The sequence below is a fragment of the Callithrix jacchus genome, chromosome 11 (genome assembly GCF_049354715.1).
Source record: "Callithrix jacchus isolate 240 chromosome 11, calJac240_pri, whole genome shotgun sequence".
In the NCBI taxonomy this organism is placed as follows: domain Eukaryota; kingdom Metazoa; phylum Chordata; class Mammalia; order Primates; family Cebidae; genus Callithrix; species Callithrix jacchus.
The window spans coordinates 62,721,383-62,748,478 of NC_133512.1; the positions used below are offsets into that span (position 1 = coordinate 62,721,383).

General features: G+C 38.2%; 1 protein-coding gene across 10 annotated transcripts in view; it reads left to right on the top strand.

Moving 5' to 3' along the window:
* The first annotated feature begins 12,877 nt into the window (after positions 1–12,877).
* The window catches only part of ELAPOR2 (endosome-lysosome associated apoptosis and autophagy regulator family member 2), a 265,883-nt gene continuing 251,664 nt past the window's right edge, over positions 12,878–27,096 (top strand). For 6 of the 10 annotated variants that reach the window (XM_078342978.1, XM_078342980.1, XM_078342983.1 and 3 more), the window contains exon 1: positions 12,878–13,251. In XM_078342978.1, coding sequence (XP_078199104.1) covers positions 13,063–13,251 — 189 coding nt within the window. In that variant the 5' untranslated portion in view covers positions 12,878–13,062. Of the gene's footprint in view, positions 13,252–13,372; positions 13,528–27,096 lie in introns of those variants that run through there. The other 4 variants (XM_078342981.1, XM_078342984.1, XM_035253946.3 and 1 more) reach the window with 2 other exon arrangements.

The window sequence follows — 27,096 nt, forward strand, 5'->3', positions numbered from 1 at the left end:
AGTTTTATGCAATCTACAATGTGTCATTTGTGAAAGACTGATAGTAGAATCAAAGCTATCAGTTAAACTCTCCCCATTATAAACACAGGGAAAATGAGAATGAGATGAAGCATGGGAGTATGAAACAAGTAAAATCACTCTATTTATTACTTTGTAAAAGCTGTTTTATTCAGTTTCTGCTGTGAATAACTTCCATCTTTCTTGATGGCTTGATGTTGTTTACATAATTACTTTCTTCCATTGCTTAGAAAACATTTATTTCCTGAATAGATTTGGAAACACATCTTATTCTTTCTTCCTCTGAGTAAGATTCAAACCTGAGTCGTAACCCTAAAACCACAAATATTTAGGAGCTCTCCCCCACCAGCCTCCACTTTTTTAAATAAAAAGAGGTGGGATGGCTCTTGTTCAAATCATTTTGTAATTTTATTTTTTTAGGTTAGATATTAATAAACTTTGTAGGCCACCTCATTTTGTTAACAACAACAACAAAAGAATTATTAAATGCCAATCAGGATATGTGGTATCAAAATTGAAGGTCTACTTTACAAATGCTAAGGACCATAAAATAATCAAAGGGACACAAATAGGCATACTATAAATGGATATTGTAATTTTTATTTCTAGACTGAGGAAAAATGAGAATGTGTGTCTTTCTCCACTCTATTACCAAAACCTCATTAGGATCTGGCTAATTTGTGAAGTGACACAGCTGAGTCTTTCTCAGGCAAAATACATTAACACTACAAATGAAACTTGGTCTGAATCTATCTCAAGAAGCATTTTCTTTCAGAGGTATAGGAAGAATTACATTAGCAGTACAGTTATGAAGCTCTGTTGAATAAATCTGTATTTTTGAAAAGGAAAGTGACCTTTTTTTAATCTCTCAGAGGGATAATGGCACTACAGATATATTTAGAATAAAACTAATTGGGACAGGACAGTAGCAGTAACACCAGCTTTACAAAAATACCTGGGGGAAATTGGTATTCATTAGAAAATATAAAGTATTTTAAACAAAATGCTTTATAATGGTCGATTTAGATGTCTGATTATTTCTTTTTAATCAAACAGCTTCATCTTCTTTCTGTTTTAGGTTGTAGACGGGGAATGGAGACCAGAAATATACTGTTGAAAAATGTCGATTTGATACTGCTTTGAAAAATGGCCACAATTTAGGACCTAAATGCCTCAATAATATGTGTAACTACTGTATTTCTTCAATTGTCAGAGTTATGTATTTTCACATTTTGATATACCTGACACCTGGGTGTTTCCCAGAAAGCAATGTCAAAACAAAACGAAACAAAACAAAACAAAAAATCCACTCTCTAGCTTCTGTGCTTCTTAGTGGTCATTATCTTTGCAAGTGATAATACAGTTATATGTGGCAGCATTCCCATGCTTGCATTTTAATTTGAAGTGTGAAACCCTAATGTTGCTTTTAGCTGTTTTACAGTTCTGCATAACACTCTAATGCAGAACTGAAAGAACACATTATTTTATACAAAGAAGAGCTAGTAAATGTCAAAAATGAAATCAAACATAGTAGAAAATTGCCAAATCTATTGTCTATATTTTGGCATTTCAAAGCCAGAAAAGACTGCATGACAGATTTGTGGTCTTAAAGGATTATTATTCAGTGCCAAGCATCTATCTATCAAAAGCTTCTGGATAACTTTCAAGAGAAGGTAATTCACTTGCATTAATGAATAATTCAATTAAGGAAAAAGTGAAACTCAGTTTAACTAAATGGGAAATGCAAACAAAACCTAACGGTTATACTGTTGATCTTTAAGATGCCCAAGAAGTCAATCTCACAAGCCCTGGATTACAGAAGGCAACATGTCATGCTACCTAGCCAAAATCAATTCAGAAGACTGGTAAGACTGAGTGAGAAGATACTGGATTCCAAATTTGATTTGGAAAATCCAGAAAGTTTATACATAATTATGTAAATAAATACATGGTATCATGAGTATGGAGACAATTTAATGTATATCTAATTTAGTGTTTTGTTTCTTAAACCATAATGAATACTTACAAGAAAAAATGGCAATCACCAATATCCAAGATAGATTTATAATATTATCCCTAAATTACTTCACATTAATATGATATTCTTTTTTGATAGAGTTACTATGTGTGAGCTGGGATGACAAACCTATACTTCAGAAGGATACTTAACAAACTTCTTGTATCTTTGTGGACAAATGGAGAAGTATGGACTGGATGACAGTGTATCAGGGGTGAAATGACTGTGCTGCTAAGGTCTGATGAGTGGATTGAGGGCATTTGGAAAGAAGTTTTTAGTGGCTTGTGGATGAATCTTTCCTAGGCCACCTTCTATGCAGTGTAATTTGTTGGTAACTTGAACACATGGAAGCCTTTCTTATGAAATTTGCAATTGTAAAAAAAGTAGCAGGGATAAAAATACTTTAGATGATGAAATCAGCATCTAAAAATTTTGACAGGGTAGAGTGATGCACTGAATGCAGTAAGATTAATTTTGTAAGACACAAGTATAAGATCCTGAAGCTGGGTGTATAAAATAACCTTGTTCAGATAAATTAGTTATTAATTTCTAACTATTTTATTACACCTCTTGTTGCCTCAGATTCCCTTTGTATAAAATGGGAATAATAATTTTTCCCATTAGAGGTAAGGGCTCAGCACAGTCAGTGCTGGCACATAAGTGCTCAAGAGGTGCTAGTTACTACTTTTTCAGAAACCCTAGGCTAGAATCCACATTTTGCCACTTATGGGTTATTTGACCTTTGGTAAGGTGCTTATTTTTTCTCAGGTTTATTTTTCTCATTTGGAAGTGGGGATAAAAATAGTACCTACCTCATAGGTGGTTGTCCGGAGAATTAAATGAGATGATGCATGTGAAGCATCTTCGAGGTGCTTGGCACCTAGGGAGCTCCTAATGAATGTTAACAATTATACTGAACAGTAGTGTGGCTTCTAGAAAATCTACCTTGACATTGCACTGGAAAAATAGAACTAAAACCTCTGTAAAATAAGGGAAATTATACTTCTACTCTACTCTGGTACAGACCACAGCTGTGTTATTATATCGGGATGTAAATTTTAAGAGAACTATTAGATAATTGAGGTGCATATACAATCAAGTCATGTGAAAAATGATGGAAGAAATGGAGGATGTTTATCTCAGAGAAGAGAATATTATAAAGGGAGGTGACCTCTGAAGGGTCATCACTGCAAGAGAAATGAGGCTTGTCCTATGTGGACCCTAGAGTGAGAATTATGACAATAGGAGACAGGTTTTGGCTCCTCTGAAGAAAGACTTTTTTTCCCCCACTAAACTGAGAACTGTCCAAAGGTAGCATGACTGCCTGGGAAAATAATGATTTCTTAGTCACTGAATTTTTTTTAAGGCTGAAGAGCCGTTTGATGGAGAGTTGCAGAGAGGATTCAGGGATTTGAAATGGGATTTGGCTCAGTGATCTTTAAAGGCCAATCCTTTACTAAGGTTCTGTAGCTGTTGACTTCCTCACAGTGCTTAACATTTAAAACCTTTTTCGAAACTTGTGTCCAGTCACCTAGTCTTTTCTTCAGATTATTTAAAATATTTCACACTAAGTAAGAATTGAATATCCCTGACCTTTAAGGACTAATATTTATTTCGTTCATTGCTCTTATCTGAGATATCCGGGTAAATGGATTTGCAGAATCCCTGCATGCCAATCATGCTTGCATTTCTTTTACAAATTGGGAAGTTGATAAGATAAAGAATTGTCAGGTCACAGGATTTCTGATAGCTCAGTGTTAATATTCTGCAGTGCTCCTATCCCAACTAAGGTCAATGTTAGTTAATAGACATGCAAATATTGAGTGTGAGGATCATAAACAAACTAGTTGTTGCAGGGCATTCTTTGAACAATGTATGTCATAGGAAAAAATTGTATCGACGATTACTGTCTCATTTGGTATAGCATTCTGCTTACAAGTGGTTTAATTTTTCCTTGATTTTTAATTCATACTTCATATCATTAGAATTATGTTTTGAAAAGCTCAAGGACTAGTTTTCCGTTTTTAACATATATTAACAAACAAATCACGAGTGGCACTGAAGGAAAATGGAAAAGGGAACTCCTCTGATGTGTACAACCAGGTATACTTTGCCCAGAAGAAGGTCAAATCTATACCAATTGATGGCTAGTAGTTAAATGTCTCTCCCTATGGCAAAGGAGTTGGAAGGAATGTGCTTGGAAGCTTGCTGATAAGAAAGACTGGAGAAAACATTATGTGGTTGAACCTCTTGAAATGGGTCCAGTGTGTGAGAATATTAGTGTCCCATGTGATTTTTCACCAAGGGTTCAAAAATCAGATTAACCAGATTAGCAATGTGGTTGATGTCAGCCAACTTCTTCCTTCACCTCACTGTGTCAGTGAGCTCATTAATGATGTTCCATCAAAGCAGCAATAAAGACTGTGCATGCCTTAATAACAAATTACTTGCCTCTCTTCAACCTGGCTGCTATTATGGCTGAATGCCCGATTTGCCAGCAATAGAGACCAGTAGTGAATGCTCAATAGTATATGATCTAATGAGGGGACCAGCCTGCCTTCTGGTTGATTGTATTGGGTCCCCTCTATTATGGAGTGAACAATGTTTTGTACTTACTGAAATAAACAATCTGGATGTGGTTTGTATGGGTCACAAACAAACTAGTTATTGCAGGGCATTCTTTTTGGGCTACCATGCTGCTTCTGTTGACTTAATGAATATCTTATTTACATTATGCATTTTCACACAATTCTCTTTTAATCAATCGAGAGACTCATTTTACAGCAAAATAATTAAGACCAATGCTCTTGAGGTTCCCTTGTATTTCCAGAAGACCTTCACTCAGAAACAGCTGGGTTATGGCACAGCAGAATGATCTAAGGAAGACTTATTTACTGTGTCAGCTGGGAAACAACATCTTTTGACATGGGGGGCAGGGAGTTGTCTTTTAAAATAAAGTACATTATCTGAATTTATGACTAATATATGATGCTCTTTCTCCCAAAGCCAGAAACTGAGGAGTGAAGTGGGGGTGGTATTCCTCATTTTAACACGGACTAACCAATGCACAACGTTTTTGCTTTCCAAATCCATTACTTTGTACTTTGCTAGTTTGGAGGTCATAGTATTCAGTGGAGAAATGTTTCATCACAGGACACAGTTGAACTGGAGGTCAAGTGTGCTACTTGGCCTTTTGGGATTTCTCTTGCTGATGGACCAGGAAGGAAAAAAAAAAATCCTGTAATGGTCTACTGTGATTTTCTATGATGGAGCTCAGGGATTCCTCGGAAGTACCACATAGTATTGTAACAAACAGTGATAAAAGTCAACGGTACTTCGGAAGGCCGAGGCAGTAGAATCATGTGAGCCCAGGAGTTTGAGACCAGACTGGGAAACACAGTGAAACCCTGCCTCTACAAAAAATGTAAACCCATTAGTTGGACATGGTGGTGTATGCCTGTAGTCCCAGCTACTCAGGAGGGCAAGGTGGGAGGATCACTTGAGTATGGAGGTTAAAGGTGCAGTGAGCTGTGCCACTGCACTCCAGCCGGAGTGACAAAGGGAGACTTTGTCTCAAAAAAAAAAAAAAAAAGTTAAAGGAAGACTACAGCAACCTCTTTAGTTAGGTCCACCAAGACTCAGACCACTCAGCAATTAATCTCACCAGATTAAGAACGATGACCATGTGAGATGCTAGCTGAACATAAAGGGACCATGGCGGAAGAAAGTTATCAATACCAAAGATGATCTCAAAAGTAGTCGCACGTACGAAAATGACTGTAGGTGCTGAAATTTTCTTCCTGGTTCTTCTATGCATGTAATTGTATGAATGATTTCCCTTGTTTCTCTAGTGTTTTCTAATATTTAATGCCTACAAAACATATTGTCAACTTTAGTATTCATTAGGTTTCACTTCTTTTCTAAAAATTTAATTTTTCAATAATTATAAAGTAAAATTAACTTTTTGGTATACAGTTCTATGAATTTTAACACACATGGTAACTGCTGTCACAATTCAGCTATAATACAGTTTCATCACCTCTAAAAATTTCCTTTGTGTTATCTCTTTGTAGTTACATCTTTCTACTGTCACCCCAACCCCTGACAACCACTGATTTCTAGCACTGTTTTGTCCTTTTGAGAATGCCATGTAAATGGAACTATATAGTATGTAACAGTTTGAGACTGGCTTCTGTCCTTTAGCATAATGTATTTGAGATTCATCTAAGTTATAATGTGTGTCAATAGTTCATTCCTTTTTATTGCTGAACAGTACTGCAAATCCCTATTTAATATATCATGGATTGGTGATAGTTAACTTCATAATTTACCCAATAGATTTCGGAATATGAAGACAGGATTGTCACTGAACTAGAGAGAAATGAACATCATCCAGATATGGAAATCTGAATGCAGGAATACGAATGTTTATGTATATTGAGCAGCAAAAAGGTGAAATGCTGCAGAATTGCAGTTTGACTCTTTTTTAAATTTTTTTTTTAAGATGGAGTCTTACTTTGTTGTACAGGCTGGAGTGCAATGGAGCAATCTCGGCTCACTGCAACCTTCGCCTCCTGGGTTCAAGTGATTCTCCTGTCTCAGTCTCCTGAGTAGCTGGGATTACAGGCACATGCCACCATTCCTGGCTAAGTTTTAGTAGAGATGGGGTTTCACCATGTTGGCCAGGCTGGTCACCCTTCAAGTGATCAGCCCACCTCAGCCTTTCAAAGTGCTGGGATTGTAGGCTTGAGCCACTGCACCCGGCCTGCAGTTTGACTGTTTAGTACTCATTCCATCCCACTTTTAGTAAAAGTTCTTAAAGAAATCTGATCTAGGAAGATGCTGGAGATACATCCTTTCCTTGGAGATTTTGGGCTCTACTGGGGATGTACTGGCTTAAATAATTTAGGAAGGGAACATTTATACAAATATACCAATAAACATAGCCGATAACTCATCATGTATTATAACACATTGTACACCAATCCTATAGTGGCAATTATTTTTAGCTCTAATTTACAGGTGAAGAAACTGAAGTCAAGGGTGATTAGGTTATGTTCCCAAGATCATATAGCCAGTAAGTAAGTGGAGTTTCAGTTTAAAATGCAGGTTTGTCTGATATCACATTTGTGATGGTTAATTTTATACATCAACTTAACTGGGCTAAGGGATGCCCATATAGCTGGCAGAACATTTCTGTGTGTGTCTTTGAGGGTGTTTCTGGAAGAGATTAGCATTTGAGTCAGTAGGCTACGTCAAGATCTGCCCTCATCAATATGAGTGGGCATCTTCCAATTCATTGAGGGCCTGAATAGAACAAAAAAGTGGAGGAAGAACCAGCTGTCTCGCTTTTTTAGTTGGGCTATCCATCTTCTCCTGCCCTCAGAGCTCTTGCCTCTCAGGCCTTCAGCCTTGGACTGAGAGTTACACTACTAACTCCCTGGTTCTCAGGGATTTTGGCCTTGGACTGAATTACACTACTGGTTTTCTTGGGTCTCTAGTTTGCAGAAGGAAGACGGTAGGACTTCTCAGCCTCCATAATAGACTGAGCCAATTCTCTCTCTCTCTCACTCTCTCACACACACGTCCTACTTGTCCGTTTCTCTGAAGAATCCTGACTAATACAACATTCTTCTTGAATATTTCCGCAACTTCTCATAGTAGGTTAAACTCTATATCCAAGTGAAATTTTTTCTCCTTTTAAGTATAAATAGTTTTGTTTTGATTCTTAAGGAAAATAGAGAGCAAGGGAGATACATCCCTCTGGTGAAAGGCTTTCATGGACTCAGAGAAAGCAACTTAAAACACCCTAATTTAGCCTTTCCTCATATGACCCATTTTCCATTTTTTGAAATCACTCTTTTGCTTCCTTTAGAATCCTAGTTTTCCTCCTCAATTCTCTGTTCTTCTTTTCCTACAGTTATTTTAGATATGGTGACCAAATGGATGTACCAAAGGTAGAATGTAATAGAATAGCTTAAGTATCATATTTCCTTTTGATATATCCCACCTTTCTTGTTTTAAAATTGAACTATATATTTTCTATGAAAAAGTTGGAAGTACAGAGAAGTATAATAGAAAAAAAATTATCCATACATTTTGTCCAGAAAACACATTTGCTAGTCAGCTGGCCTATCCTCGGTTTTTAAAATATGATTTTTAAAACCTAGTTAACACCATATTCTATTTAATAATTTAAATGATATTTCAAGAAAATAGAAGAGGGTAGTAAAACTCCCTAGGGGGGTGAACCCTAGATCTGGAATGAATCTAGAATCTGACTGCCTGTGTTTGAAACCCCACACTGTCTTTTCTGAGAAACTTGTGCCTTTATTTGCTCATCTGTAAAATGTAGATAAGAGTACCTACCTTATAGGATTGTTTTTAAGGGTTAAATGAAGTAGTAGGTTTTAGAATGGTAATGGCATATATTAAGTACTCAATAAATGTTAGCTAATATAACTGCCATTCAACACTCACAGCAAAACAATGCTACAGCGTTCATATTTGCTTCAGATATTTCTTCCTTTTCTCCTTTCATTCTTTTTTCCTTTTGGAAATAAAGTACTAATGATGCTGGTGAAGCCCCTTTTACATTCCTTCCGAATCTCATTCTCCTTTCTTCTCCTTGAAGCAATCAATATTCTGTAATTGGTTTGTATCCTTCTGCCCATGTTTTTATAATTTTACTACATTGAACGTGTCAATTGTGTATAAATTTTGTATCATGATTTCCACCCACTTAACTGAAAGCATTTTCGCAAGCATTTCCCTGTCATTCACCTTTCATAAAATAATTCTTTGTGTCAGGATAATATACCATTGAATAACATTATTTACTGTCCCTAGTATTAAATATTAAGGTTTCATTTATTTTACAAATAACATGGGTGGATATTTTTTCCTTGCATATTGTTCCTACATATTTGTATGCATCTTTGATGACTTCTTCAGGTAGAATTGATTGGCATCAAAGAATACAAACATTTCTAGTAATTTGTAATGATTATAAAAATAATACGTAATTATGAAAAAACTGAAAACCCAGAATCTGTAAAAATGAAAGGAAAAACATCTGTTACACTCCTATTAGAAGATAATCACTGCCAACAGTTTGGTTTATTTCCTTCTAGTGATATTCCTTCCATAAAGCACACTTAAACTCTTCCCCAACCCCCTGCACATCCTACTTATAGAACAGACACTATTTATTATTTTATGTTTTTATTTAAATAGTTTTGGGGTACAAGTGGTTTTGATTACATAGATAAGTTCTTTAGCGGTGATATCTGAGATTTTAATGCACCGGTCACCTGAGGGGTGTATGTACATTGTACCCAATATACAGTCTTTTATCCCTCACCCTTTACTAGCCTCTCTCCTTGAGTCTCCAAAGTCCATTATATCACTCTTATGCCTTTGTGGAGGATAGATGTTTATTAGGATTTGTTTCCAGCTTTTTACATTAACTTTATGTCATCACATTTCCTCAATTCATTGTGTTCTCCAGCAAATATAATTTTTAATACATACATAATCCTACCACATGAAGAAGTACAATATATTTAACCATTTCCCTATTTGGGGCACTTAGGTTATTTCATTTTTAATCATATTAAATGATAATGAGTATTCTTGTACAGAAACTTTGTGCTTTTTACCTATTAGTTCCTTAGAATCCTAGAAGGAAAAATTACTGTGTTAAGGCATAAACATATTAAAGGAGGTTAATACATATTGCCAAATTATTCTCCAGAAATACATGTTCTCCAGAGTGTATAATCCACAGCATACGTTTGCTAGAATATTTATCTCTTTGTTAATTTGATACAGAAAACAGGTTACATTGTTGTTTTCATTGACGGTTTAATATTAATTTTAAAAAGGCAACTCACGCCTGTAATCCCAGCACTTTGGGAGGCTGAGTTGGATCATGAGGTCAGGAGTTTGAGACCAACCTGGCCAAGATGGTGAAACCTTGTCTCTACTAAAAATACAAAAATTAGCTGGGTGCAGTGGTGAGTGCCTGTAATCCCAGGCGCTCCGGAGGCTGAGGCAGGAGAATTGCTTGAACCTGGGAGGCAGAGGCTGCAGTGAGCTGAGATCGCCGCACCGCACTCTAGCCCGGGCGACAGAGCAAGACTTCATCTCAAAAGAAAAAAAAAATGCTACTTGAATTCATTCAGATTATTTTTTCTAAGTTTTTTTTTGGTGCTTAAACAGTCTATTAAAAATGGGGTTATTTATACCACAGTCTGATTTAAGTTAAAAAGAAAATAAAGCTATGTATATAGCATCATTTTGGCAATGGCTTTTGTTAATACACCTAAGGCTTTTTTTTTCCACTTTTTTAACAAAGTTCGTTCAGTTTTTAGGTATACACTGCACAAAAAAAGTGGAAAAGTGATTATTACCGAGTGTTGTAAGCTATTTAAACTCCTCCTTGCAAAAATTTCATTAGGAATTTTCTATTAAGGCTTTTTTTTTAAATGAAACTAGTTTTAAGAGTAAAGTTATTGATCAGATAATCACAAACTTTGAATAATTTGCTATTATATCCTAAATTAACAGGTACAAGTGGATCTTAGAGTTCTGTTGACATTTCCTTTCGCTGTCAGCCTGTATGCTGATTTTAATTATCCAAGGTCAAGATCTTTTTTATGGATGGGACAACTATGAGAAAATTATTTATTGAAGGTGGCAAATTGTCCCATTCCAGAAAATCTACAGTTGTCATTTGATCCAAGTGCATTCACTGGACAACTTTTCTTTTTATAAGGAAAGAAGCTGTTTTCAAGGTTATAATCATGTTGTTAGTTCTTAGATGACAAAATTAATAACCTAATTTGACTCCTATACATTCCATGTGAATTGAAGAACATGTAAAAAGGAAATAATAATAACAAAACAAGAAAACATAGGCATCTGTATGATTTTTATGGAGATACACATACTTACTATATATAAAAAAGGAAGAAATCACGAAAGAAAATGTTGCTACATTTAAATACCTAACAATGACAATCTTCTGCCAGAAAGGTTACCAGAAATAAATTTAAAAGACTAAAAAAGTATTTCTAAGTATATGATAAACATACACAAAGCTTATGAAGTTTGCTTATAAATCAATAAAAATGGAACTTCAATAAAATGAATAAAATGTTCCAGTGAAAAATTCTAATACCCTGACGTAAGAAGGAAAAATGCAAATAGTGAGATGTATATGAAAAATTACTCAATGTCACTAATGATAAAAATTCATTTAAAAATAACATTTTTCTCTTCTATCAAAATGATAAATATCTAAATATTGTAATCTAGAATGATGTAAAGTAAATACTCATAAACTGCTCGTAGCAATTGCTACAGATTTTTTGTAAGGAATTTGTATGCTATTCAAAAACTTTAAAAATGCACACACCATGTGATCCAATGGTTTCACTTCTAGAAAGGTATCATTAAAAATTTAAAGATATGCACACAGATTATGTTCCAAGAGCATTCCTTCCAGAATTATTAATAACACTGAATACTTAGTGCCTAATAGTAAATTACATATATCTAAAGAGTAGAAAATATTAAACAATTATTAAAGTTGTGTTGTTAGAAACTTTAATGACTTGAGAAACTATTTGTGTTGTTAAGGAAAAAAAGCAGGTTACAAATTATTCCAGTACCCACACAGTTAAAAAAACAGGAAGGAAATTCCTCAACATGTTAATACCATTAACGGTGTTCTCTCTGGGTGGTAGGATCTCTACTTATTTTTATATTCTTTCTGATACGTTTCAATGTTTTCCAAAATGTTTATAATGAATATTTATTATGATAATCAGAATATAGGTGTGATACACATGCATATGTGTACACACATGTACAGAGAGACTTTCATGTGGAAATTTTGTTAAAAGGACATTAGAGATAGTGCCACAGACAAATGTGCCACAGGCTAACTTATAATGAGTGGGCCAGGTGGATTTGTCCAGGTATTCAATTATCAGAAATTTGGATTATTTTGAAAAACACGATAACTCTCCCATTTACAAAATCTTAGATCAAGAAGGGATCTTGAGCTTCCTGCCACTGAGGAAGTCCTTATGTCCGTCTTGTTCACCAGTGAGTGCCCATCACTTAGTTCGGTATGTTTTTGAATGAAAGAAAAAACGAAGAGCACCCCAATCATTGTGCAGATGGAGAAACTGTTTCCTCCAGAAAACACAGGGCTTAATGCCCAATGTTACACATCTCCACGAAATAACACCAAAGCAGCAATAATTACGGTTACTACTACTACTCACACACGTCACCTACTGTGTGCCAGGCACTCTTCCAAGTGCTTTATGTACATCAACTGAATCCTCATAATAATCCTATGTGGTGGGTATTATTTTCATCAAATAGGTGAGAAAACTGAGTCACCCACTACGTTTAAACCTCAGTCCTCTTTCTTCCCCGCCATTTCATGCACACCCTAATCACCTAGAAATTCGATCTGACGCTAGCCAGCATGGATCCTTACAAGGGATGTTCCCAGGGCGCATCTGCGTGTTTGTGTGCAATGAGGAAAGTCGGGAGCTTTTTAAAGACCCGCCGCCAGAAAACAACGTCCTGATGTCCTGTATTTATTCTGGCTTCATCCCGGGAGCGCCCCTCCCATGGGCCACTGGGACCCGAGAGGCGACTCTGCGGGGTTCCCAGCCTCTCTCGCCCTCTAGCGCGTGGCGAGCGGCGCGCAGCCCCCGCCCGCGCCACCTGCTCCCCAGCTCCCGCGTCCCCGCCCCGCGTCCCGCCCCCGCGCCGCGCCCGCGCCCGCGCCCGCGCCCCGCGGTCCCTCCCTCCGGCGTGACGGGAGCACCGGCGCCGGCTGCCGGAGCCGCGAGCGCATCGGAGCTGTCAGCAGGCGGACGGGCAGGGGGCGAGGGAGCGGCTAGCCGAGCGCACAGCCCTCGCGGCCCGGTAGCCCGAGCTGCCGCCGCACCCCGGGAAGGCTGCAGTGCCGCCGGCCCGCCGACCGCGGCGGGACGAAGATGCTGCTCCGCGCCCGGGGCCCGGTACGGGGCAGGGGCCGGGGGCGGCCGGCGGAGGCTCCCCGCCGCAGGCGCTTGGCGCCCTGGAGCCCCGCCTGGATTTGCTGCTGGGCGCTCGCCGGCTGCCAGGCGGCCTGGGCTGGGGACCTGCCCTCCGCCTCCAGCCGCCCGCTTCCTCCTTGCCGGGAGGTGAGCCGCACCTGGTCCTCTACCTGGAGTTTGCGGGGGGAGGGAGCGTAAGGTGAAAGCTGAGAGCGGTGCCTGTTTATTTCTGTTTGCCGTCCCCTTTTCCTTTGCTTGGAGTACAGGGGCTTTCGTTTGCTTCGAGGTGTGAAGTTGCCCGCCCCGGTAGCTGGCCCGGAGAGGGTGTGTGGCTTTGCTGTCTCTCGGGGGATGCTTTTCTGTCGGCGCTCGTGTGTTTTGGTGGCTCTGCAGGACTTTGCGGCGCCCTTTTTGGAGAGCCAGGTTTGAGGACCTGGGGTCAAGAGAAAAATTTCAGGAAGGGGAGGAGACTGGGGAAGCCCCGCCAGTGGGATTTGGAGAACCATCTCATCACAGCTTTTCCAGAGAGCCAGACACAGACACCGGAGGATTTCCCGCTCCTCCTCCCACGTCCCCACTCCAGTCTCTACAGACGCCTTCGTCCCACTGCCCTGCCCTCAGCTTCCTGATAAGGCCCTGGGGGTTTGCTAAACCAGTGTGTGGTGTCACTTGGCCTCCTTCTGACAAACTGGATTTGAATTTGGGAAAAAAAAAAAAGAGTGTGTACTTGGTAGAGAAGAAGCAGGTTGAGGATGTAGAAAATTAGAAAAGACAGAGAGAATAAAGCACCTTTTGGGAGGTGCTTTATTACCTGGCTGAAGTGTTGCCGCGGTGTATTTTATAGCTTGAGATTATTGTTGATTTACAGCCTAAAATGATAAACTATCGGTAATGAGATTTTTCTCTGGCGTTTAGAAGAACGAGACAGTGTGCCAAAAATTTACAGGGGGTGCCATTGGTACTTGTATTGGGTGTTTATCCTTCCATTTAGTGTTCCAGAAAGTGCATCCTCTTAATGAAAATCAATGAGGGGAAGGAAGCAACATTTCTGACCTACTTTGTTTGTGTTGGGAGGGTATATGGAATGGATAGGAATCAGGGTGATGGGTCATTTTATTAATGTAGCAAAAATAGGTTAGCCAATAGCCTCTCTGGGAAGAAAGACCAGACCCTTTTCTTTGTGTACGTTGCTATAACTTCTGGATTTTACTGTGGCTTGAATGACAGAGCATCTGTGTACTAGACATCATTCATCATCTATAAATTTTCATCTTTTTCTCCTACAGTACAGGTCCCAGGACAGACTGAAATGAAAGAGAATCGGATCAGAGGCTTGTGTGCAAACACACAGCAATGTTGTAATTGGGGAAATCGGGGCAAGATCTCAACAAACAGCTGTGTTTAATTTCAGAGCTTTTTGGTATAATGAGCTTAATCTGTATTCTACAACTTTACCTATCACCTGGGAATAATCCATTCTTCCAGGTTTCTACAGAAAGCTGCTTCTTGGACATCTCAGATTTAACAGTTGTGACAAGATAAACTTTATCCTCCAGCTCCCAACTCCTAATATTCAGAATGTATTTTTCTAAACCGAAAAGTCTTAAGTTTTTTGTAACATTGATTCTTAATTATGAAAATCTGCTTGAAATAGGTGATGGTCAGGGCCAGTAGAGGTGATGCCTTTGATCTCTACAACTAGACTAATCTTTTAGCTGAACACATGTCCTACACATGTATACCTAGAAAGAAGAGTCTGCATCCTAAAACAAAGATTGCAGAGAGATGACAGAAGGTTCAGGAAGGCTGTGTTCACTTAATCACAGGTTCTTATTGCAGTGGTGTTAGAAATTGCATGTGACTCATCCTTTGAGGTCTGAGGTTTACATTTTCTGTCTGAAAAATGGGAATAAATAAAATAGATAGGAGGATGCTGTTGAGCCTGCCTTTGGCTGTATGTTTTTAGACATGGTAATGCACAGATCCATTTATTTTTTTCCTGATGACTGACAAGTAAGAGGACCTACTGAGAGTTAGAGGTTCCTAGGACGTAGGAGAGGCCAAGTGATCTCCTAGGGGTTGAATCTATTTAATATATGATCTAACCAGAGGAGCTAAGGTTCAGAATTGGTTATAGTTTTTCTCTATTTTAAAGAGGAAAGTGGGGAGGGCACGTTATTTGAAGACTTTGAAGGTAAGAGAATGTTTGTGCTGGGAGTGGGGAAAGGGTATCCTCTTGAGCTCGGCCCTTTCCTCTGAATACACTTTTGGGATAGTGGGCTAAACATCTGTGAATAAAGACACAGTTAAAGTAACTACTCTTTGTTTACTCCTGCTCATTTATTGCTTTCCACTTTTCATTAATATTAAAGGAGGTGAATGTCACAAAGGACAGACTCTGTGGTGGGGAAACAGAGTGAGGACAGTTAAAGTGAGGGGTTTTCAGGCTGGAAGCTAAAACCAACTCTCAATATGACAGAATGTTGCATATAGAAAAAGCTGTAGGCCAATTTGAATCTCATTTTCTCCCAGTAGTTTGTGTCACCCTCATTTATCAATATTTTTATAGAAATAGTCATGTTTAACAAAGTTGTATAGGCCTGATTTTATTTGCTTGGTTTTAGAGGAAAGCAACTAAAGGAAGAGAACCACAGAGAACTGGCCTGGGAGTCATCCAGTTATAATTGCTTGAGTTCAGGAAAAAGGCCCTTCAAAAACTGGGTTACGGGTAAAAGTTACATTTAGATTTTTGCAGAGGATTGGACTCTGGGGTGAAACTTGTAAAATACAGTTTCCTTTGTCAAAGTCTTTGGATTATGGAGTCGAAAAGGGGAGAAAAATGATGGTGTTGGAATGTCCAGCTGGCAATCAGATCAGCAGTGTGGAAGCACAAGCACAAACAGGAAGCAATCGTTTGGGAGACAGAAATAAAAGGAAAGTCAATGTGCTGGCATATGAAGCGCAAGGATAGGATGTGACTTTGGTAAATGGTATTCAAAGGATAAAAGGATGCCTGGACATCAGAAAGTATAGAATTCCTCAGGTTTTTCTATGGAGTGAACTTATAAAAGGTAAATATTCTTTGGGTTTCTTGGCCAGTGTTTCATTTGTAAAATGTTATTAATAAAACATGGCCAATTATTTGTATGATGAGGATGAGATGAAATTAATATAAGATAAAGGAGAAATATATAAGTGTGAGGGTTGATTATTGCTAAGTTAGTAGAGCTAGATCCTGATATTTTGGGGAGTCTACAGTGAGACTCCAGAGGTTTGTAGGATAGGCCCATCCAAGACTTGGCATGAAATTTTTGACTCATTAAATAATAGGAATTAATGGGGCTGCCAGAGCAAAAAAGTAGAAAGGCCAACAGATAATTCAGGGTTTCAGTAAGGTACCAGAAGGAAGAAGAGTGCATGAGAGTAAAAAGAACAGAACTAATTGGATTATGTCCGTATTATTTATATTTGGTAAATTAAACCACAAAATAGCTGATTCTTAGTTCACTGCTCTAAAATCTTACATAATGCAATTCTGTTCTCTCTGACTCTACTGAATGATGACTTTCACTAATAGTTTTTGTTCCACATTCAGTTTATACTATGTGCTAGGCAAAATGTCAGATGTGAAATTAGTGATTTAAGGAATATAATTTAAATGGATAAGGATGAGACAGATATGTAAACAAACATTGCAATTAAGTGATTTGGAGCCATGAAAGAAGCAAGGGGCTGTCATGTCTACTGGGGAGGATCAGAAAACACCATATGGAGGAAATTAATGAGACTTAATTGATAAGTAGGAATTTGCCAAGCAGACAAGGGTCAGATGTGAATGTAGGCTAGCTTGGGGGAAAGACATTTCAGGTGTAGAGCACAGATTGAAAAAGGGCAGAAACATGAAACAGCACTGTTTTATAATTGGTTATAACTGGAGTACAGTGTGCAATGAGAAGCTTAGTGAGAGATGAATCTGAAAGGCAGGCAGGAGCCTATCATAAGCGACATTATATCACACTAAGAAGCTGGTCTTTATATGGTAGGCAATCGGAAGCAGTAGTAGGATTTCAAAAAGAAGACTAGTATGCTTTAGATAGAATTGGCATTGAGTGGATGTAGAGGGTGAGAGAATGAAACGTTCTAACTTGATTAGAGGATGGTGCCTCTTAACCTCCCTGAGAAGAAATGTGAAGAATGTGGGATAAGGAGCTTGGTTCTTTTTGGAGGGAGTGACTTTATTAGAGTTATTCAGCAGGCAGTTAGGTACTAGGCCCAGTTCCTCAGGGGCATGGTGTGGGCTGGTGTGGTGACGGGGGAATCACTTCAGTGAAAGGCATGGTTGAAATTACTGGATTGATTGAGATCATCCAGGGAATGAGAACAAAGAGGGACAAAGATAGGACTTGGGTTTTAGCTATGTGAAAGGGCACAGAAACCGAGTTCACAAAGGAGACATGTAGTAATGGCTGGTATAGGAGAAATGTGACAGTGTGGAGTTGTGGGAAAAAGAAAAACCTTTGAAGAAGGTAGGGCTCATTGTGTGTCAGTTGCCAGAGAAATCCAAATAAGATGACAACTGAAGAGAGAAGATTGAATTTTGCAATTAGGTCACTGGTACTCAGCACCAGAGTGGTTCCTGTGGGATGGGAGAGATGGGTCGTGTGTTAACTGGGAGGTGAGACGGTGGTGTATCATTGTGTTATAGAGCCTTCCTAGATTGGGTAAGCTATTGGGTCTTCAAAATCCATATCAACTATAAGACCCGTAATGGTCATGTTTTTTGTTTCAGAACTTGATGGGCACAGTTGAGAAACATCCTTTGTGTAGGAGTCCCTGAAGGTCGTGGGCTGTGGGTGAAGTTGTGAGAGGCTCTAAATTCACACTGTTACTGAAGGGGTTAGGACTCAACCTCTGTTTTCAACCAATTAACATAATTAATCTTGCCTGTTAGTGCCTATGGAGGTGAATTTTCCATTTCAAGTTCTTATGCTTAGAATCATTTTTCATGTTTTAGGCAAATGAGAGCAAGTATTCACACCATCAATATTTACAATGTAAAACCAAGAGTTGACAGATCTGTGAAGTGTCATATTTTAGCACAAGGGATGGAAATAGCAGAGCATAGTATAGAGTGGCACGTTTTCCTCTCATAGTGGCTTCTTCAGCAGTGTCTTGCATCTTATAATAATTCTTTATTGTCAGGAAACACCAGCCACATTTTGGTGCTTTTCTTTTCTCTTGAAGAAACCGTGGGTTATTCTCTTTCCTTTTGCGTTTCATCATCTGTATTCTGTGAAATATTTCAATATTCAACATATATTTATCATGTAGTTATGTAATAGGTATTGACAGTAAATGGATGAGCAAAACATAGGCCTCCGCTCCATGGAGCTTTGTAATCTCAGGGGGGTAGTTTTAAAACAACCCCACACATCATGTAATTACATTTGCCATAGTACCATAATGGAAAATTCTGTGTGCAGTGAGAGTGAATAACCATCCTAGTTAGGGGCTGAGGGCAGCCAGTTTACCAGGAAAAGATGTTTAAGGTAAGATCCAAAGGTCCAGTAGGAGTTAGTTTGATGCAGGTTGGGGGTAATGGTGAGAGAACGTCTCTGACAGAGGAAGCCTCCTGACCTAGATCCATCTCTATATCCTATCCTTTTCTGGACTAGTAAAAACAAAGGATCTTTTCTCTTCTCTGAATTATAATCACAGCCTATTGTTTACTATCAGACACATACATGCTATCCTACAACTGTTTTGTACATACAGGACCCCCCCCATATAGATGGGTGAGTTGTACTCTCAACAAGGGTACCCAGCTAAAGGCGTAAGTAAGAGCAAGAATCCATCCATTCCTCAGCATGCTCAGCTATATGTTGTGGCACAGGTCTGCATTTACCTGGCAAAAGGGATACCTTTTTCCAGTTCATATGCCCAGAAGGTGTCACTATTTTCTAAATCACACAAAGCTACCATTTGTTTTACCAGAGGCTTTGAATACACAAATGTTTTCTCTCCCCTAGTACATGATATGTTCACAGAGGGCAGGGATTATATCATCTTATTAGCCAACAGTAATATCTTTTCATTAAAGGCTTTTTAGGGGTTTTAAAAATGAGTAAGACGTGTCTTTTTCTCTGGGAGGACTAATCACTGCCTTAAAAATATAGTAATATAATAGTTTCTGCTTTTTCAGTTATAAACAGGAATTGATCTTTGTCAATCTTAACATCTCCTCTTGGTTGTGCCAGATTTAAGACTCTGAAATAAAAACCTAGTGGTCAGCACAGGCGAGGTGGCCCACACCTGCAATCTCAACACTTTGGAAGGCCAAGGCAGGCAAATCGCTTGAACCAAGGAGTTTGAGACCATCCTGGGCAACATAGTAAGACCCTGTCTCTACAAAAAATACAAAATTAGCTGGGCATGGTGGTGTGGGCCTGTAATCTCAGTTACTTGGGATGCTGAGATGGGAGAATCGATAGAGCCTGGGAGGTTGAGGCTGTAGGGAGCCATGCTTGTGCCACTGCACTCCAGCCTGAGTGACAGAACGAGGCTCTGTCTCAAAAAACAAAATAAACTCAGTGATCAGAATATACTGAAGTTGATTCTCGAATCAATTTACAACTCTGGAGTTGAAAGTACATTTATTACCGTTATTCAAAGTGTTGCTTTTATAGGCTCTTTTCTCTAGGTTAGTAGTCCACAAAGTGAGATCCTAGGACCAGCAGTGTCAAGGTTACTTAGGAATTTGTTAGAAATGTAAGTGTTTGGTCCCTGCACACAACCTGCTGAAACAGAAACCCTGAGATTGAAGCCCAGCAAGAACCATTGCACTCAGTATAAAGAAAGGAATTGATATGGTTTCCCTGTATCCCTACCCAAATATCTTGAATTCCCACGTGTTACTTGAAAGGGACCTGGTAGGAGTTAATGGGGGATTTCCCTGTACAAGATCTCTTCTCTTGTCTGCTACCATGTGAGACATGCCTTTCACCTTCCATTATGATTGTGAGGCCTCCCTAGCCATATGAAACTGTAGGTCCATTAATCTCTTTCTCTTGTAAACTGCCCAGTCTTAGGTATGTCTTTATCAGCAGTGTGAAAACGGACTAAGACAGGAATATAGTTTAGTTGCCTGAAATCCAGGGACATGTTTCATTGCGAAAATTCCCTAAACTGTCACCCTAGTTTACTTCCTGCTTCTGCAGGGTGTCTTAGAAACTCCTTAAATAATCACATCAAATGGACCATGAGATCCTCTCATTATCATGAAGTGTACCAGCAAGCATTTCTTAATTGTCTCCTATATGTTAGGAATTATGCAAGATGCTGGTGATAAAACAGGATGTGGAGAATATTGTTATAATTCTCCAGGAGGTTATAGCCTGATAGAAGACACAAATATAGAAATTAATAAGTTATCTTTCTCTGAGATTGACATTAAAATAGAAAAACATGGTAATATTAAGAGAATATGGTTAGCCTTCTTGGTAAATGCTTTCCAATGTTTGCTATTTACCGGGATACGATGTTTACATTTTGCTCCAACTGCTAAGTAGTGTCTTGTTACAGTACAAGCAGTACTGAAGGTAATTAAAGAATGTAGTTCAAATGTGAGCCCTGCCACTGGTTTATGTGACCTTGAACAAATCAACCCCTTTAAATCTTTCCTTGTCTGAAAATGGAGATAGTAAGGTCTGTCTTATCTATGTTAGAATTGCTGTGAGTTCAAGCTAGTGCATTTGAAAATGCTATGTGAATTCTAATGCAGTGACCAATATTAGTTATTGTTCTCATGTAAGTGAAGAACAGTGTTTCTCAGGGGATGGACTGAAGTGTGAAAGACCTGGGATGTGGATAGGCAAATTTGTTTACTTATAAAAATATTTTATAGGAGTACTTTTTCTAATTATAAAAGTTACCCGTTATGAAACATTGGACCCAAATGATTGTTCTGTCATTACTGAAACTTACTTGGTTTCAAGCACCCCACACTTGCTTGGTTTTTCTGTTAATCCACTGTAATCCCTTTTAGTTTTCAACAGTTTCTCCTGACATCTTGACATTGCCATGTTCTAGCAATTTATTCTTGGCCCTCCTGTCTTTTCTGTCATCCTCACACTCTTGGTGATGTCAGGAGTCTCTTGCTTTAAATACACATAGATAGCTCCCAAATTTACATCTCCTTTGTGGACTGTGCCCCGGAATCCTATCAGGCATAGCCTTGATGCCATCACTTGTATAAGTACCTTAAATCTGACATGTCCCAAAATGGACTCCTGACATTTTCCCCAAACCTATTCCTTGAATAGTTTTCTCCATTTCATTTAATGGCAATTCCTTTTTCTGGTTGCTTATGTCTAGAACTCTGGAATCTCCACTGACGTCTTTTCTCCTACATCCTACCTCCATCCTGTCAGCAAATATTCATCACAATAGCTGAATCAGAACTTCTCATCTCTTCTCCTGTAATTTCTGGGCCATGCCATCAGTAGTCATGACAGCCCCTTGCTTCTTTCATGGCTCCAAATCACTTAATTGCAATGTTTGTTTACCTATCTGTCTCATCCTTATCCATTTAAATTATATTCCTTAAATCACTAATTTCACATCTGACATTTTGCCTAGCACATCATATAAACAGAATGTGGAACAAAAACTGTTAGCAAAAGTCATCATTCAGTAGAGTCAGAGAGAAGAGTAGAATCGCATTATGCAAGATTTTAGAGCAGTGAACTAAGAATCAGCCATTTTGTGATTTAATTTACCAAATGTAAATAATACGGACATAATCCAATTCTGTTCTTTTTACTCTCATTCACTCTTCTTCCTTCTGGTACCTTACTGCAACCCTGAATTGTCTGTTGGCCTTTCTATTTTTTTTTGCTCTGGCAGCCCCATTAATTCCTATTATTCAATGAGGAAGAAATTTCATGCCAAGTCTTGGATGGACCCATCCTAGGAGCCTCTGGAGTCTCACTGTAGACTCCCCAAAATATTGTACCTGGACTATCACTGTAACTTTCCACATATATATATATGTAATTGCACTTTAGGTTCTGAGGTACATGTGCAGAACATGCAGGATTGTTGCATAGGTATATACATGGCAATGTGGTTTGCTGCCTCCATCCCCCTGTTACCTATATCTGGCATTTCTCCCCATGTTATCCCTCCCCATCCTTGTAAAAGTGCAGCTCAGAGATAGCATTAAACTATACGTTAAAACTGTTATTCTTGTACTTAACACCTTTCTAAGGCTTCATTAATACAAGGCTATATTAGGCCATTCTTGCATTGCTGTAAAGAAATACCTGAGATTGGGTACCATATAAAGAAAAGACGTTTAATTGGCTCACAGTTCTGTAGGCTTTACAGGAAGCACAGAGCTGGCAGCTGCTGGGCTTCTAGGGAGGCCTCAGGAAGCTTACAGTCATGCCAGAAGGAAGGCAAAGGGGTAGTAGGGTCATCACATGGTAAAAGCAGGAGCAAGAGAGAGTGGAGGGGGAGGTACCACATATTTTTAGATGACCAGATCTGAGAATTCACTATTGCAAAGACAGCACCAAACCATAAGCAATCTGCCCCCATGATTCAGACACCTCCTACCAGGCACCATTGTCAGCACTGGGTATTAAAATTCAGCATGAGATTTGGGTGGTGACAAATATCCAGACTATATCAAAGGTTCAACCTAATCTGACCTCCATGAAGCCTCTAATGTCACCTCTTATTACTCTCCTTGTTTTAGTTTTATTGGGCTTCTCCAGCAGAATACCACAGACTGGGTGATTTATAATGAAGAGAAATTTATTTGGCTCCAGGTTTAGGAGGTAGGGAAGTCCAAGATCCAGGTGAGGGCCTCCTTGCCCTGTCATACCATGGCAAAAGGCCAAAGGCAAGAAAGAGACAGAGAACAAGCACAAGAGGGGACCTGAACTCCATTTCATACGGAACCTATTCCTGGAGTAAGGCCATCAGTCATTTAAGAGAATGGATCCCTCATGAACCAACACCTCCCATTAGGCCCCGCCTCCCAACATCACCACATTTGGGATAAAGTTTTTAACATATCAACCTTCAGGGACACATTCAAACCATAGAACTCCTCATGTTTCATTTTGCTTCAGCCAGCCCAATCTGCTTGTTCTTTCTAAAATGTGTTATGTATGCTACTTTCTCAAGGCCTCTGTACTGGGTCTTTCCCCTCCCTTGAACTCTCTTCCTTCAGGTATTTACTTGGCTTTGACCCTCATGCACTTCAAGTTTCTACTCAATTTTCATTTTGTTGGTAAGCATTTTCCTGCTACTTATTTAAAATTATAATCCCTTCCTCTCAATCTTCATTTCATGCTTTTGTTTTACTCTATAGCACTTTCAGCATCCATAATAACATATTTTAATCATTAATTTTGTTTATATGACTTCACATTCCCTCAATAAACGTAATCCCTGTACAGATAATATTTTTCTTTTTAAAAATACACTACTATATCCCTAGCACCTTGAAGAGTACCTGAAACGTAGTAGGTATTCAATAAATGCTTGTTGAGTAAATGTGTAAATTTAATCTTGGGCACATAGGCTGTTTTGAATTTTATCTTGTATAATAATCAAAATAATGTTATAATAAAAAAATGCAAAACACTGTCTGAATTTCTAATTAGTTGAGATGATTACTTGTAGCAGAAATGTTAGGATGAAAGACATGAATGTATACCCTGGCCAGCACTGAAAATTGTTAAGATGATTACTAATTTGATGGTAAAAAATGCTATTTCACTGGCACAATTGACATTTAAACATTTTCTAATTTTTAATTTTTGTGAGTACATATGGGGTACATGAGATATTTTGATACAGGCATGCAATGTGAAATAATCACATCATGGAGAATGGATTATCTGTCCATTCTAGCATTTATCCTTTGTGTTGCAATTAAATTATACCTCTTTAGTTATTAAAAAACTTACAATTAAGTTACTATTTACTATAGTCACCCTGTTGGCTATCAAATAATAGATCTTATTTATTTTTTCTATTTTTATGTATTGATTAATTATCCCCACCTCCCTCCCAGCCTCCTCCCTTCCCGCTACCCTTCCCAGACTCTGGTAACTATTCTTCTACTCTCTCTCTGAGTTCAATTCTTTTGATTTTTAGATAGACAAATAAATGAGAACATGTGATATATGTCTTTCTGTGCCTGGCTTATTTCACTTAACATAATGATCTCCAGTTCTATCCATGTTGTTGCAAATGACAGAATCTCATTCTTTTTTATAGCTGAATAGTACTGCATTGTGTATATATACCCCATCTTCTTTATCCATTCATCTCTTGATGGACGCTTGTTGATTCCAAATCCTTGCTGTTGTGAAGAGTTGTGCAACAAATGTCAGAGTGTAGATATCTCTTGGATATACTGATTTCCTTTCTTTTGAATATATAACCAGCAGTGGGATTGCTGGTTTATGTAGTACCTCTATTTTTAGTTTTGTGAGGGAACCTCATACTTTTCTCCACAGTGGTTGCACTAATTTACATTCCCACCAACTGTGCAGAAGGATTCCCTTTTCTCTACATTCTCGCCAGCATTTGTTATTGCCTGTCTTTTTAATTGGGGTGAGATGATATTGTAGTTTTGATTTGCATTTCTCTGATGACTGGTGATATTGAACATCTTTTCGTATGCCTGTTTGCCACATATATGCCTTCTTTTGAACAATATCTATTCAAATCTTTTATCCATTTTTTGACCAGATTATTAGATATTTTCCTACAGAGTTGTTTGCGCTCCTTATATATTCTGGTTATTAATCCCTTGTCAGATGCAAATATTTTATCCCATCTTGTGGATTATCTCTTCACTTTGTTGATTGTTTCCTTTGCTATGCAGAAGCTTTTAACTGGATGTGATCTCGTTTGTCCATTTTTGCTTTGGTTGCCTGTGCTTCTGTTGTATTACTCAAGAAATTTTTGCCCAGACCAGTGTCCTGGAGATTTTCCCCAATGTTGTCTATTAGTAGTTTCATAGTTTGAAGTCATAGACTTAAGTCTTTAATCCCATTTTGATTTGATTTTTGTGTACAGGGAGAGATCAAGGTCCAGTTTCATTCTTGTGCATATGGATATCTAGTTTTTTCCAGCATCATTTATTGAAGAGACTGTCCTTTCCCCAGTGTACATTTTTGGTGCCTTTCTCAAAAAATGAGTTCACTGTAGGTGTGTGGATTTGTTTTTGGGTTCTCTATTCTGTTTCATTGGTCTATGTGTCTGTTTTTATGCCAGTACCGTGCTATTTCAGTTACTATATCTCTGTAGTATAATATGAAGTCAGGTAATTTGATTCCTCCAGTTTTGTTCTTTCTGCTTAGGATAGTATTAGTTCTTTTTCAGCCAGCTATAAAGAATTGCCCAAGACTGGGTAATTTATAAAGGAAAAAGGTTTAATTGACTCATAGTTCCACATGGCTGGGGAGGCCTCAGGAAATTTACAATCATGGCAGAAGATGAAGGGGAAATAAGCACCTTCACATGGCAGCAGGAGAGAGAAGAGTGAAGGAGGAACTTCCAAACACTTATAAACCCATCAGATCTCGTGAGAACTCACTCACTATCATGAGAACAGCATGGGGGAAACTGCTCCCATGATCCAGTTACCTCCCTTCCTTGACAGGTAGAGATTATAATTTGAAATGAGATTGGAGTGGAGATACAGAACCAAACTGTATCAGATAACTTTGGCTATTCTGGGTCTTTTGTGGTTTCATATAAATTTTAGTATTGTTTTAGATTTCTTTGAAGAATTTCAAAGGTATTTTGATAGGAATTGCATTGAATCTATAGATTGCTTTGGGCAGTATGGACATTTAAACAATACTGATTATTCCAATTCATGAACTGGAATATTTTCCCATTTTTTGGTGGCTCTTGAATTTCTTTCATCAGTATGCTACAGCCATTATAGAGATTTTCACTTCTTTAGTTGATTCCTAGGTATTTTATTCATGGCTATTGTAAATGAGATGACTTTTTTAAATTTCTTTTTTGGAGTGTTCGCTGTTGACATATAGAAATGTGACTGATTTTTGTATGTTAATTTCTGTATCCTGCAACTTTGCTAAACTTGTCAATTCTGTTTTTTGGTGAAGTCTTTAGGTTTTTCCAATATAAGATCATGTCATCTGCAAACAAGGTTAACTTGACTTCTTATATTCCAATTTGGATACCCTTTTGTTCATTCTTTCTCTTATCTGATTACTCTAGCTAGGATTTCCAGCACTATGTTGAATAACATTGGTGACTGTGGGCATCCTTGTCATGTTCCAGATCTTATAGGAAAGGCTTTCAGTTTTTCCCCATTTGGTATGACATTTAATTGTGGGTCTGTTGCATATTGCTTTTATTATGTTGAGGTACGTTTCTTCTATACTCAGTTTTTTGATATTTTTTAATCATAAAAGGGTATTGAATTTTCTTCAATGCTTTTCAGCATCAATTGAAATGATCATGTGCCTTTTATCCTTCATTCTGTTGATAGAATGTATCACATTGATTTATTTGCATATTTTGAATTATTCTTGCATCGTAGGGATAAATCTCATTTGGTCATGAGGAGTGATCCTTCTAATGTGTTGTTGAATTCAGTTTGCTAGTATTTTGTTGAGGATTTTGCATCAATATTCATCAGAGACACTGGCCTGTAGTTTTTTTTTTTTAATGTGTCTTTGTCTGATTTTGGTATTAGGATATTACTAGCCTTACAGAATAAGTTTGAAAGTATTCTCTCTTGTATTTTCAGAGTAGCTTGAGTAGGATCGGTATTAGTTCTTCTTGAAATGTTTTGTAGGATTCAGCAGTGAGGCCATTGGGTCCCAGGCTTTTATTTATTGGGAGACTTTTTATCATGGCTTTGATCTTTTTTTTTTTTGAGACGGAGTCTCACTCTTGTTACCCAGGCTGGAGTGCAATGGCGCGATC